Source organism: Aplysia californica, unplaced genomic scaffold (genome assembly GCF_000002075.1).
Source record: "Aplysia californica isolate F4 #8 unplaced genomic scaffold, AplCal3.0 scaffold00225, whole genome shotgun sequence".
Classification (NCBI taxonomy): domain Eukaryota; kingdom Metazoa; phylum Mollusca; class Gastropoda; order Aplysiida; family Aplysiidae; genus Aplysia; species Aplysia californica.
In genome coordinates this window covers 840,865-855,343 of record NW_004797495.1, presented here as the reverse complement: position 1 = coordinate 855,343, position 14,479 = coordinate 840,865, and the positions used below count along the sequence as shown (strand labels likewise).

At 38.6% G+C, this 14,479-nt stretch overlaps 1 protein-coding gene across 1 annotated transcript in view; it reads right to left on the bottom strand.

Moving 5' to 3' along the window:
- The window catches only part of LOC101857804 (cytoplasmic dynein 1 heavy chain 1), a 98,216-nt gene that overhangs the window by 26,603 nt on the left and 57,134 nt on the right, over window positions 1–14,479 (bottom strand). The window contains exons 61-73 of the mRNA XM_013083341.2: window positions 13,545–13,724; window positions 12,837–12,990; window positions 9,350–9,545; window positions 7,281–7,398; window positions 6,026–6,241; window positions 5,481–5,619; window positions 4,936–5,036; window positions 4,320–4,504; window positions 3,769–3,838; window positions 3,247–3,393; window positions 2,469–2,558; window positions 1,420–1,480; window positions 1,032–1,119 (exon numbers count right to left, since the gene is read on the bottom strand). Of these exons, the coding sequence (XP_012938795.1) occupies window positions 1,032–1,119; window positions 1,420–1,480; window positions 2,469–2,558; window positions 3,247–3,393; window positions 3,769–3,838; window positions 4,320–4,504; window positions 4,936–5,036; window positions 5,481–5,619; window positions 6,026–6,241; window positions 7,281–7,398; window positions 9,350–9,545; window positions 12,837–12,990; window positions 13,545–13,724 (1,745 nt within the window). The remainder of the gene's footprint in view (window positions 1–1,031; window positions 1,120–1,419; window positions 1,481–2,468; window positions 2,559–3,246; window positions 3,394–3,768; window positions 3,839–4,319; window positions 4,505–4,935; window positions 5,037–5,480; window positions 5,620–6,025; window positions 6,242–7,280; window positions 7,399–9,349; window positions 9,546–12,836; window positions 12,991–13,544; window positions 13,725–14,479) is intronic.

Below are 14,479 nucleotides of genomic sequence, written 5' to 3'. Positions count from 1 at the left end.
GTTGCTGGAGGTGATGATTTAGAAGACTCTGATGAAGAAGATAGGCCTAGCACCCACAGCACTTTAGCTAGATCTAGTACTACTAGCTGCACTAAGACGTAAAAAAGGAAGGAGCAACACTTGGACAGTGGGCTCTGTCACAACAAATCCTTTTGAGCACGTTGTGATCAGGATACATGGTAAAAAGGGGTCGTGCCACTACTGTGTAAAGACCAGAAACTTTACAAAGCTTGGAAGAGGGAGTGAGACAGTGATAGAATGCAATTTGTGGCGTCGGTGGCCTAGTGGTTAGGCTCTCGGACTCGCAACCGTAAGGTCGTGGGTTCGAATCCCGTCAGGGACCCGACGTTGTGTCCTTGGGAAAGGCACTTTACACGAATTTTCCTCACTTCACCCAGGTGGGAATGGGTACCCGGCTATAGACAGCGAAAGATCTTGTCAGTTTGTTAGTGTTTGAGCGCTTAATCGGCTGCTTGCACTGTATGCTTCCCGGGAAGCTGAGAATGTTTCTGAGTGTTCTATGGTCTGCTGGGGTAATAATATAGTGTAAAGCGCATAGAGCCTGCTGTTGAGCGGGGATATGCGCTATACAAATGCTATCTATTATTATTATTATAATTTGGGCCAGGTCAGGCTTTGCAAAAGACTGTGCTGGGTAAAACATCATGAACTTCTGCGGGCATAAGAAGCGGGTTGTGTCTTTTGGGGGTTTTTTTTTCACTTCAGAATTTTTTTTTACCTAATACACAATGATTTTTCATACAAAACCATACATTTTCTTGAAGTTTATTCATTTATCTGTGCTCTGACACCTAAACTATAATTTTAGACTCATCCTCTGATTTTTAATGATTTTAAAAAATAATATAGTCATGCAGTCTAAGCGTAATTAGGTCCCTTTTGCCAGAATTTCAGCCTTGTTGGGCAGGGATAGCTCTGAGGGTGAAAGGGTTAATCTCTTCCTAACTAATCCAGACAGCAAGCTGGTATTTGATAGAAAAGGAAGAAATCTGCATGAGACCCTAAATTACCTGTCATCATCCAGAATCTTGCCCTTGACATCATTCAGTGCTTGCAACAGAGACTTCTCAAGTTGTCTCAGTCTCAGTTGGAATTCACCTAAAAACAAAAATGACAATGTAATTAACAAGATTTGATTTGAACATTGAGCCTACCTATCCACACAAAGATCAAATAGAATCTTGAATTTCTGTCCCCGGTAAACACAGCCAGCATTATTGAACAAATCCGCAAAATGAAAAAGCCTTTATCTACTTTATTATTTTATAGAAAGTCACACTTTTTAAATCCTTATCCTTAAAACAGAAAAGGGCAGAAATTATTTTTAAAAACATCATATTCATAGGAGTCTTCAAACAACATTAAGTCACAGCACAGCGGACATCATCGAAAGAATACCTTGCAGTTTCAGCAGATCAGAGCGCTTTTCGTCAACATCTGGTCTCTCTGCTTTGAGAACCTGAGAAATTATAGTCACAAGATCCGATTTTTAAAACAGTAAACTTCTTCCAAACATTAACATAAAACAATTCAAATAAATCAATATTCCACACTCTCCACCATTTCTTATTCATTATCTTCTCTAATGTGCACCATTGCAAACATTTACTACTCATACAATTTGGTACAGCTCCCAGTTCACTTTGCCATAAGCCTAAAAAAACCCCAAAGAAACCCCAACATATCTGTGCCCTGGTTCCCCTATCATCCACCTGGATAAAAATCCAGTTCATTCCCCTGCATATAATCTTTTTTTTTCTATAAAATCCCAACACTTTGTTCAATCGAAATAGTATTTTTGGTTTTTGTAAAGTGTTTTACGGCGCTCGCAACTGCATAAGGTCATATGAGCGTGCGGGACACACCTAATATTTTCAGTTGGTAGGAAATTTTGAATTTTGCCCGGGTGGCGGCCGAAGCCTACTCTTATCGATTTTAGACCACCAAGGGATCTTTAACGTGCGCAACTTGCACACGGGCCCTCTGAGATTTTTCGCCCTTGTCCGAGAAGGCTAGGTGTAGAAGAAAGACAGCAGTAAGGAGGAGCCAAGGAGTAACAGTAGAAAGGCTGCAGAAAGAGTCAGGAGCCCAAAGGGGGCAAAGGAGTTGAGGGGGTGGGGGCAGAAAGTGGAAATGAAAGCAGACAACAGAACATTGCTAGAGAACAGGAAAGGAGGTGAAAGGAGACAATTTTAGAGAAGAAAATTTTTGGGTCGCTACCCGGATTCGAACCCGGGACCTTTGAATGAGAGGCCAACACCTTAACCTCTAGGCCACGAGAGCCCCCTCGAAATAGTATCTCTCCAATTCTTTTCCAAACGTAAAATAATGTTGCCATAAGGTTGATATGTAGCTTTATATGAAAGACAAAAGATTATTCCCTTGACAAGTTTTATAACGAAAATAAATTCTTTCACAATCCTAGAAGTGCGAATGATAATTCTCACCTGGTTCAAGCACTGACTCTGCAAACTGCTACGGGTGACAGTGAAGTTGACAAACGTGACACGAGAGCAGAGGTCAGGGGCAAACTCCACCTGGAGAAGACGGAGTGATATCCATGAACATTAACACATTCATACAATCTACTACAGAAAAAATAGCCAAATATTTTATAGCTGTGCACACCATAAAAGCATTTTAAAAAAGAAATAAAATATACATAAGGAAGCCAGGGTACAAGAAGCACATAATATTTGATCTCTTTTGACGCAAATTTCTCTATTGCGAAAACTATAACACAAATGGAAAGAGATTAAATTGTACGGGGAAAATAATCTCATATTGTCTATATATCCTACATCATGATAGGCTCATCCAAAGAAAATTAAAATTTGATTAAATAAATCATCAGCAACATTCCACAACTGCCTCAGCAATTTGTTGCGGTTAAAAGAAAACTTAAGAAAATGTGAGCCAAATCAGAATTGGACAACGATTTTTTTTTCCAATTAAAACCTGGGAAAGAAATAACGGTACTAAACAGAACGACATTGTAAAATACCCTTTGATATCTTTATTCGAATAATGGCTCTATCTGGAAAACCCCCAAAAATGTACTTGAGTAACTATGAAACGACGCCAACAATATGTCTCATCTTGAAGTAAAAATGCAATAGTTTTTATGCTGGCTTCAATTCCTAATTTGAGCTTAACCTCTCTACACATTCAACATTACAGACGTGTAGGTGGAAACAACACCAATTCATCAAAACAGACACTTACGTTGGGGTCTCGGGTGGTCAAGAAGATGGTGAAAGAGGGAGACAAATCAATATCTTGGTCTCCCAGAGAGATCAGGACACGGCCACCAGTGCGGCGCAACTCTCTGTTCAGAACTGGGTTCAATATGGGATCGTAATTCTCCACATCCTAGAGAGGTAGACCAAAAAAAATTAAAAGTAAAATCATTTTTGTTACTTTGAACTGTGGAAACAGATTGACGTACAATTATCCTTTTAAAAAAGACAGCTTTGTCCTACTTTGAAAAAAAAAGCAGACAGCATTTACTCTGGACTGATACACAAATTAAGACCATGATCCTGTCAAACCAAATCAAATCTTTCAAACAAAAAAAAGAAAACGAAGTCGAAGCTTCCAACATTTCAGTTTTCGTACATATATCAAAAATGCTTCCCTATAAACTCAGACAATGGATACCTTCAGGCTTTATGTTAAGAATAAAAATAAGGGCGACTTCAAAGCTATCTTAAAAGTTTGTCTATAAGAAAAAACTGCACCACTGACCTGTACCAGGAGGGGATTACCAAATCGCAGAGCACTCTCAAGGTTCTTACGGAATGCATCGTCCAAGAAACTGTAAGATTTAAAAACAAGAACTGAAGGAAAATCTCACATTATCACACATACACTTAAAGGAGCTATTAGACCCAAGAAAAACAAAACCTTACGATAATCTTCATCAAACCTAAGGGAGACTCTTACAAAATGAACATGTACAAGCCACTGGAGACTTGACCATCATAACAAAGGCCACCACCAACCCAAGGTGGACACATAAGAAGTTTTAAACTTTCTACACTCTCTTAACACATGTCAGGTTATTGGACCAATACCATTATCCCACCACAAAACAATAAAAACAAAACAATCTGTTGTCAGGAAATACTTGATGTTAAAAACTGGAAGAAAAAAATCTTACTGATCACACTGGTGACACTGTTGATAAGTTCAAACCAATATGAAATCTCTTTGGAAGACCCAAGACACAAAACTTGCTTTAAAAAGGAGGGGGGAAAGGTATTGAGACTATCTATAACATCAATTAAAAAGTAGACCTGGTCTTAGTGATCTTCCTCTCCTTGAACTCATTCATGATGAACTCTGTAGCCTGCCCGGACGGGTCAATGATGAGTGGGTATCTGTTGAAGCGCTTCAGCATGATGGCGTTCTCAGTGCACAGTTCGTCCGTGGGCAGAGCATTGGCCTGCCACTTCAGTCTCTCATCAGCATTGGACAGATACTGTAACAGGCATAAGGATAAACAATAAATGTTTTTCTTTCCATAGAAAATGGCTGGAGGTCAAATAGATAAGACTGCTCCTGCTACACAAAAGGAAATGAAAATAGTCCATCCTACTCTAACGGCCACCTGTCCAAGATAATTTCCTGTACAAACGACCACTTGCAATTTCCTCCTTTGTATTTTTTTAATGTAATGATACTGTCGATGATATCCACATGTCTAAGACAACTGCTTTTCTCCTAAAAACTTCATACGAACGCAAGCAAAACAAATTGGAGTTACTAACTTTTTCTTTTGCAAAGGTAACGATGTCCTTAAATCACCCTATAAAAAAGTATCCTCCAAATGATAGCTCTTTGAAAACCAATGCTGATAATGATTTCAACAAGTACATCTACAACCATGACATTATGGCCATCACAACTGACCTCTGTCTTTGCCAGGTCTGTCCTGAACTGGATGTTGGCTTTCTGCAAGTGTTCACACCAGTTGGAGAAGAGAGTGTGCCTCATGAGCTGGTCAAAGTATCCTGAAGGTATGAAGAAAGAGAACATCAGTGAGAGAGAGACTCTTGGCAACGTTCTTCTTGTTCATGCCATCTATTTCATTCTTGGATTACAACATCTACTCCAAGTTCACACCTAAAAAGATCACTTAAAATATCTTCAGATAAGAGTTTACTTTGTCATGACCAAAAGCCCAATATCTAGCACTGGACTCAAATTCAATACTGAGCATTTCTTTTTATATATAGTTTGTGCGCACAGTACACAGGGCACGAGTACCTCATGAAAGTCGTGACAAAACACCACATCGAAATTTTTAAAATTCATGTCACTTTAGGTTCAGGCCTGAGGTATAAAATTATTCAAACCTCAAGGACCGCATCATTCCACCATAATAAAGACATTTGTATCATCACCTCCTTGAGCATATAAAACAAATGAAAAGTACCCAGTAAAAGAATACTTACCACCATAAGCCATGAAAGCAGAAGAGAGTAGAACATCTCCAATGATGGTGGCCATCTGGTTCTTGAAGGTCTCGCTTCCAGCCTCCCATCTGAGCTTCTCACTCGTCAGACTGTTCAACAAAGCAACACTGCGCTCCACCTGGACAGTTCACAACAGTCAAACATTGAGCAACAAACATTTAAACAAGCATAAAAAAACTAATGTGACAATCATATCTGCATCAACAAAATGTAGAGAAGAAACTATAAATCCAAGTATGTGTTAAGTCCCATGATGTCAGATGGAACACTTGAGGTCAAATTGAGTCTATATTCAGGACGTACATAAATTAAACTTGGGGGATTACATCAAATAAAGGAACATTTTAAAAGCAAGATTACAATCTGAAACAAAGACTTTCTTAGAATCCAAAGCAATCAACACATCTAGATTCAAAGCTGAAAATAAAACTACATTTGCTTTGACAAAATATAGAAGACTAAAATACCTGCAGCACTTGCCTAAAATAAAAAAAATGTCAACAAAACACCATCACTGAACATACCTTAGCTTCCACAGCAGCCAAATCAGCCTTGATGGCCTGGGCCTGGCTGATGAGCATGGCGTACTCCTCCTTGTACTTGGAGATGCTGCGCTCCAGCTCCACAACGAGCTTGTTCACCTCCTCTCCCTTAAGACGGTTCTCCTCCGCCTGGTTCTCCAGGCCACTCAACTCATTGCGCAGAGGTTCAATCCTCTTCAACATTTCAGCATACTGGATCTGAGGACAGCAGTTAGTCAGTGGTATTAGCTTGATTCCAAAGACTAAAGACATTCCACTGCCTTGAGGAAAACAAACTACATTGAGACAGGCACATTGCATAGAGAGACACACAATTAGAGGTGTAACAAGGTGTTAACATACACAAAAAAGGAAGGAGAAGAAATAAGGACGATAGACATTTGATATGAAGGAAGGAACAAGCAACACCAGAGCACCCGCCAACCACTTAAGAATGACTTTATTCCAATGACCAAAGACATTCCACAACCTTGAGGCAAATGCACTATGTAGAGACAGGCACATTGCTCAGAGAGAGACACACTATATGAGACAGAAACAAGTCAGCCAAGAGGAACTGTTACAGAAAATGCTACTATAGACACTTTCAAGAGCAAAGTTTGTATTTTTTACAGACATAATGGAATTGTACTCGAAACACTGCTTCCTAAACATTCAAGTTGTGATAGCAGCAAGCATAACTAGCATAACATAGTAAGGTGAAGTAAAAGGGAAAGAGGAGACCATATCAAAGCACTCGCTAGAAAGAAAACAGGACTACAGATAGGAATATTAATGACAAGGGCACCAATAAAAGTGGAATTTTAACTTTTATTTCAATTTCTATCTGCAAGGCTGTAAAGATGAGTTCCCATGAGCCATCAGACCACTTGGGTTGTTTGAGTGAATAGAAGTATAATGACATATTCAAAGTCATTTCGTACGATGAAAAAGCAAGAGTGATTTTCATTATCAACAAAGAGAAAAGTAAAGCAGAAGAACCTACCAGTGGCATCATTGAACCATTAAACGAAAAGGCCACAAACAGGAGTAGCAATGACAAGGCATATGGAATGTAGCAAAAGTGAATATCAACAAGCAACCACACTCATTGGTTGTACATCATTTCTAGTCCACAAAATATTTTATTGTAAAAGAAGAATAAAGAACCTGTTGACATGATACAAGTGCACTGATGGACAAGTAGTGGCAAACATTTTGACAGAAAACAGCCCTGAAGAGATTTTCCTAAGATTACCTGAGCAATGGCCCACTTGACCATGGGTCCACAAGCCAAACTGGCCCTGTTCACCTTCTCGTAGTTGTAGTCAGGGTTGTTCAAGTACTTGGTCTTCATCTTGTTGCGGATGTCATCCCTATATCGTCAGAAAACAAGAAATGAAGCTCTGTCCGCGTCTCTTAGCTGTTGTGTACAGAAAGTCCCTGTTCTAACAAATACTCCAGAGAGCATACAATGTACCATAACACCAAGGTGATAGCATTTAAAGAGACTAATCTTTCTATGTCACTACTTTACAAAGAAACAGCAAGCCTTTCGTTTTGGAAAACTAAACTCTTGGTAGAGAATTTATTGTTTAAGTTTTAATTCTATTTTTATTGCACCACCAACACAAAAGTGTTGTAACAGTGTCGAAGATTAGAGGTGTTACTCAAGAAGTAACACACAAAGAAAACAAGGAGGAGACATAAAAAAGATAGATGTTCCATAAGTAAAACAGAACAAGCCCTACCAGAACACCCACTAGTCACTCTCTCAATAGCATGGGTGCTTTTTTTAAATGATAAAAACCTATCCATGGAGAGTGTAAAAAAAAAGGCAGTGATTATCTCTTCATTTCCCCCCCTTTTTTTACTTCCTTGAAATACTTCTATCCTTTCTCCTTGTTGGAACGCTGAATAGATGCCCATCTCCTCCGGCACATGCCATTTGTGACAAACGACTGCAATGCATTTCTTTTTATGTAAAACTTGATTCGGTAACTAGCAATCTTACAAGGCCTTTCCGAAAAACCTTAATTTCTCTGAAAATACAACCCCACATTGGAAAGAGAATAAATATGACAATCCACGACAACCAACTTTAAAACATCAATGTTAGGAAGTCAAAGGCCATGAAATCTCAACGAAAATCAATTGGGTTTCCCTCAAGAAGTATGTGTATGGAATGAGTGTTTAAATATCACTGCATTCACTCGTGCTTGACAGATTATAGCAGATGGTAAAATACAAAGTAAACTGTACTTAAAAAGATTTTGAGTCCAAAGGCTTCTTGGGAAAATCTAAATAAGAAATATTTTTCTCGTGTCTACAGAACTGCACGATGCCCACCACATTGGTATCTTAAATTAATATATTAAAATGGCATATTGAAATGACAAATCCACGTTACAAGAAAACAAACCAGCAGATCAAGTCAACCTAGAACCACTTAAGTCCTAGGTCGAAATAATCAGTTCATGATGGTATTCTTTCAGCCAAGGAAGGGAAAGCTGAGAGCTGATTCACCTTATATGAAAAGACTCCAACAGTACTGCACGTAGGTAATGACAACAACAAAAAGCTAGGCAATGGTATGGCTCTTTCAAAAAGGACATCCAGAATCTTGATTTTATGACTGCATACAAATAATAGTTTACACCAAAAAAAATTTGGTAGACATAGGTGCTTTCATGCCCCCATTGACACAATTTAGATCATTTAGGAGGCAAGCTTGAGCGCCCTGCCTACCAGGGCCAACTGGGGCTGAGAGGGTTACAATATCACAGCATTTAAAACCTAGATACTTGATTTAAAAAAATGTTCCACACGCAAGGAATCCTCTCAAGGTCTTCTGGGTGAGAAGGCAAAGCACCTAACCAATACACCACCCATGTTGGAAGCAACGAGAGTCTACCAAAACATCAACTTAAACAACAAAGCCCAAAATTGGTACAAAGTTGTATCTAAGACTACTCATATCTTAACCCTACGGACCTGAGCGTACACCTCAGCCTGCGGAATAAAACTGACAGCCGACCAAAGAGAGCTCATATGCACAGGTTCTTCAGGCTCAGGGGACCAGACCTCAAAGAGTAACATTAATAGATAAAGGATACATTTGAAAAGCGCAAATTCCCGCTCAAAAGCAAGCCTCTATGCGCTTTACAATCTGCGAAGTCTTTACATTTAATATGTAGATTTTACTATCGTCAACGCGGATAGTTACCTGAATGTTAGTAATTTTTACCTGTCAGCACTTGTGTCCTCCTTCATTGAGACTACAACACTCTCGCCAAAGAATAAGAACATGCCACACGATATACTCACGAGATGTCGTCTGTTTTCATGTTAACAATAGACGTGATGAAGCTGTCTTTGATGATGACCTGTCGGATGACCTTCCAGTCCGTGGCGCTCTCTCCCAGCAACAGGCAGATGGCCTCCAGGGCCAATTTGACCACCGGAGGAGGATTACCCATGGACCTGATCTCCACCAAGTCCTTTTTCTTGATGCCCTTCACAGCTGAGAGCAACAGCGAGCAGTTCCAGAGAAGCAGCAGAAGAGGTCACGGAGGTACCAAAACGTGATCACGTTAGCACAGAAAGGCACAGTAGAACAGGGAGTAGTTTTCTTTCAATCAATTTTCCACTACTTTTATATACCGACATACCAATAAGTGCGACCTCACCCAGTGAACTTGGTGCTTCCAAAGGATAATAAAATGTGAGGGTGACTAGGGGCAAAAGGGTGACAGGATAACTCAAAGGGCTAGGAGCATTCGTAACAATACAACTGGGAGAATACAACCAGTATAGTCATGTCAAACGAAATCATTTTTGTTCAACCCATATGTTAAAAAAATTAAAAAACAAAAGTATTGTTATTAAAACAAAAAATTAAAAGAAAAATAATAAAGCATGCATGAGTAATACTTTGATGAACCCAATGATAAAACAATATACAGGAAAAACCAAAATCCCTCCACAGGCTACAACTGATAGCTTTCCATTACACTCATGCAATAAAAACCCATTTCACAAGGCTTCTTCAGGAAGATGATGTTTCACTCACACTCTCAGTGACTATTCACATTGAAAGCAGAAAAAAAGACACGGTGTTGACAAGAAAAAAAAATCAGGTGTCTCAGAAATAAACAAAGTAACACTGAAATGCCTTGGAAATTAACAGATCAACTTCCACTTCAGTTCTTTTTACACTTAAAAAATGACAGCGCGCTTTCTTCAATGAGAAGGGAGGGGAAGGGCAAAGGAAAAATAAGAACCTCTGAATCACAGACAGCGCAACATGGAGGCCAGCAAGGGGTAAACGGACAAGGGGGACTTCACCAACAGCAGCCTTTCTCTACCTACCTTCTGTGGTTGTCATGCAAGCAAAGCCATGGGCAAGAGCAATGGATGTGAACAGCTAAGGCAAACATAAGGAAGCCTCACAGGATGAACACATAACACATTCACCATACCTTTGTCGTTGAGAGGAACACTTCGACATCAAGATTTTCCAGCATCCATGCTTCAGATAATGAAAATCTTAAAAAATTTTTGGTGTCTTTTTGTCACGCAAACTCCACAAATATCTTGATTTTTAAAATATTTTTTTTCTCCTCTCTGAAGCTTCATCTTCACTTACGTAATGTCATCAGTCTTGAAATTGACAATGGTAGAAATAAAGTTCTCCCTCATGATGATGCCTCTCAGAGCTTTCCAGTCCATGTCAGACTCTCCGAGCAAAACACAAATGGATTCCACAGCCACCTTCACAGCCGCAGGGGGATTGTTTAAGGTTCGAACCTCCACCAGATGCTGCTTCTTGATAGACTTCACAGCTGGCATGGACAAAACAGCAAAAGCGCACAGGGTGCACATAGATGGAGGGAGAGCAAGGCAAAATAATAAAAAACAAAAAACAAAATAGTTTGAAACTTAAAATGGTCAGGGCGAAACTGAAACGGTCAAGCTGACAACAGTGAAAGCAACAAGTGCATCCATATCGACATCTATATCATGCACTTCGGTAAAACACTACTCTTTTAAGCACAAAACCCTCAGACCTGAACAAAAAAGTTTTTCCTACACAAAGAACTGCCAGTTAAAATAGATGCACAAAAATGAAACCAAAAATAAAACTTCAAATAAAATCTTAATAATTCCCAAACATGCAATTAAAATTCAGCACCTTAACCTGACCAAGAGAAAAAAGAATGCTATGAATGTTGATGTACTCAGGTTGACCTTCAAGGTAAAAGTTGAAATTAAATTAAGTGCTTTTACTTTTTCCATTATCTTGCTTCACCTGAATGTATTTTTTTACGTTTCATTTCTGTTTCCACCTTATTGCTAAAAAAAACCCAATGAACCTGAGTGAAAATACTTTTGTTCATTTCTCTTTGAATGCTTTTTAAGTAATACAATAAAGATAGAAATTCTTTTAAAGCAAAATAACTTATTAAAGTACTGGAATGTGCGTGTGGTTGTGGGTATGTGGCTACTCAAAATATGCGTGAATAGTACAACAACATGCAACCCATTCACCAAATATTTTCTCTCATCATTCTCTACCATACGATAATAACATGGAATGTACTGTGTATAATAACTAAGTGTGTTTAGGAATGTAAAGTCAGGGATTTGGTAAAACATGGGGAATGGAAAGTATGAGGTCATAATGTCGATATAGAGTAAAGGACAAGAAGGAGGTCATCAAAATCAAATTTAAATATTACCTTCTGATGTCACAAAAGACAGTTCAAAACAAAAACTAGGCATCTTCAACGTGAGGATTTTTGTGTACTTAACAAGTACTTAACAAGTTCACAAAAACCTTAAGATTAAGCCAACCATTGCAATGGAAATATTTTGTTAATACTTGCATAAGCTCTGCTCTGTCTCTGTTATATTTTAGATGGTCAAAGCTTTTGTATTCATAAATCCATCTCAACTCTTTTGTGAAAAATCAGTCAACTTTTTTGTGAAAAATCAGTATGTCAGAGAAGCAGATATTATTCTTTGAGGGTAAGGACAAAAATACAGAAATAAAGCTACAAGTTATTTCTACTCACGGAAGACACCTAGTTTATTGCTGTGGGTTTTCTTCCATTGTTCCCAGTCATATATTGTGTATCAAATCATTTTAAATATCACTAAAGACAACATAATTATATTTCATCTTGCATTTAGAGCAGCAATTTTCCAACTTTATTAAATTATTGGATAACCACAAAATGTTAAAGTTGTATCACGTGATAAAAAGCCTTGTCCATGACCATTTCCTTTATCAAGAAATACAAAGAGTGCCATAACCAAACTATAAATAAATCAAATCACTGCAATCTACCAATAAGTCTATACAGAATTGAAGAGACATTTACAAATATAACTTTTGAAGAAACCAATTGAAGAAAAAGAACATTATTTTAGTTATAACATCTGAGAAAATTACTTTTGGAAAAAATAAATTTTCCAGAAACAAAATCTTTACCCATTAGAGATCATTATAATTATTGCTGCATTTTCTAAACTGATATCAGCAGTTTCTTTTATTTCTTTTACTTTATCTCAGGTAGAAATTTGCCAATCTAAATGCAAAATAAAGATGTAAATGGTAGTCATTAAAAGCCACAAATCTCTCTCTGTCTCTCTGTCTCTCTCTTTCTTTCTCTACCCCCCCCCCCCTCTCTCTCTCTCTCCGTCACTCTCTCTATCTCTCCCCTTGCCACAACACATCTCTTTCACTTGAAACCCAAAAGGGAAAAAGAAAAGACATGAAAATAAGAAAAATGCAGTAAGACTAACTTACCATTCTGTGCCTCAATGACAGCTGGCTCCACCTGCTCCAGGTCTGCCATGACACTGCTCTGTTTCTCCGAGATCACCTTGGTCTGGTCCTTCAGAGCCTGCTGGATTTCCTGAGATGTCACCTTCTTCCGCTCAGCCTCTTGCTGGTCTTTCACCTAAGACACAGCCACAACGATCACCAATTTGTACATGGAATTTTTTACAAATTTCAATCAAACCTGTACCCTTTCATTTCTGAAAAACTACAAATTATACATTAAACATTTTTTTTCCCTTCTGAGAATGCAGCAAGAACATCATGATCGACAAATAACACATGTGAATACATTTCAGTGTTATCAATGGTTTGACTCTGTTACTTCACGGACCAGATAGTGGATAAGCTCTGGGGATAATTTCCTGCCAGTGGAGAAGCATTTGGTCACTAATTGTAACTCTTCCAAGCTAACCTGCAATCTATCATCAACATTGTATTCAATTCAGTGTTTCCTTTTTTCTCCGTACTTGTAAAACTTATAATACTTACTTTTTGCTCAAACTCTTGCTAAATATTTCACAAAGAAACAGGCACCACCTTAGACTTCTGGGATAAACTAAGACTAGTGGCCACCTTCCTCTCCATACACAACTGATGTACAACAAGAGCTGGAAAATTCTGTCATGGAAAAAGGTAATAACCCTAATCAGATCTTTATAACAGAACTCCTACCATCTGCTTGAGCTTGGCGTTGGCAGCGTTGTTCTTCTCCTCCAGCTCAATCCTCTTGATGGACAGCGACTTCTGCAGTTCCTCCACCTGCTCCACAGTCTCGTGGATCTTCTGCAAACCCACATTCAAGTGAAGCTGTTGCTCCTCCAGGTCAGAACGCTTCTCGTTGTACAGCTTAGCCTGACATACGTAAATAAATTTAGTATAATGGCATTTGCAACACAAATAGGATAAATAAGAGCCAAAGATTATGTTCTAGTAAGTTTTATGCCACTTGCAACACAATTAGGTCATACAAGTGCTGAAGATAAGAGGTGTTGCAAGAGAGTAACAAACATAAAAAAGAAGAGATGACAACGATAGATGTTGGATAGGCAAGGAGGAGCTAACCACACCAACCACCCACTCCAAAGATTAGAGGTGTTACTGGAGAGTAACAAGTAAAGAAAAGAAGGAGGAGAGATAAGGACAATACATCTTTCATAGGAAAGAAGAAACAAATCACACCGGAGCACCTGCCAACCACGCACACAAACAAACAAAACAGAAAGTTTTCATAGAGCTCAATTCATAGAGCTCAACAGTGAATTGAAGCATCAAGAGCAAGAAGGAGACAAAGACGTTCTTTTCCATAAGCTACAGCTTATCATCACCGTAGCACCCGTAAGGCAGGACCAAACAGTTACTCAATTTTTTTTTTGTGACAGACATATTTCTTTCATACTCAACACCTATGATGAAGTGCCAGCCTGAGGTCAAAATAAGGGCATCAAATGGAAACAAAATGGCCAACACATAAAAGTCAGAAATCTGACGGCCATAATAAAAAGAGTTACTATTACAGGCAATTGCAGAACTGCTTCTGTCTACCAGTACTATTGTCAACTGCTGTGTAACAACAGTAATCAAAATCACAAATACTAAAACTAGCTCCA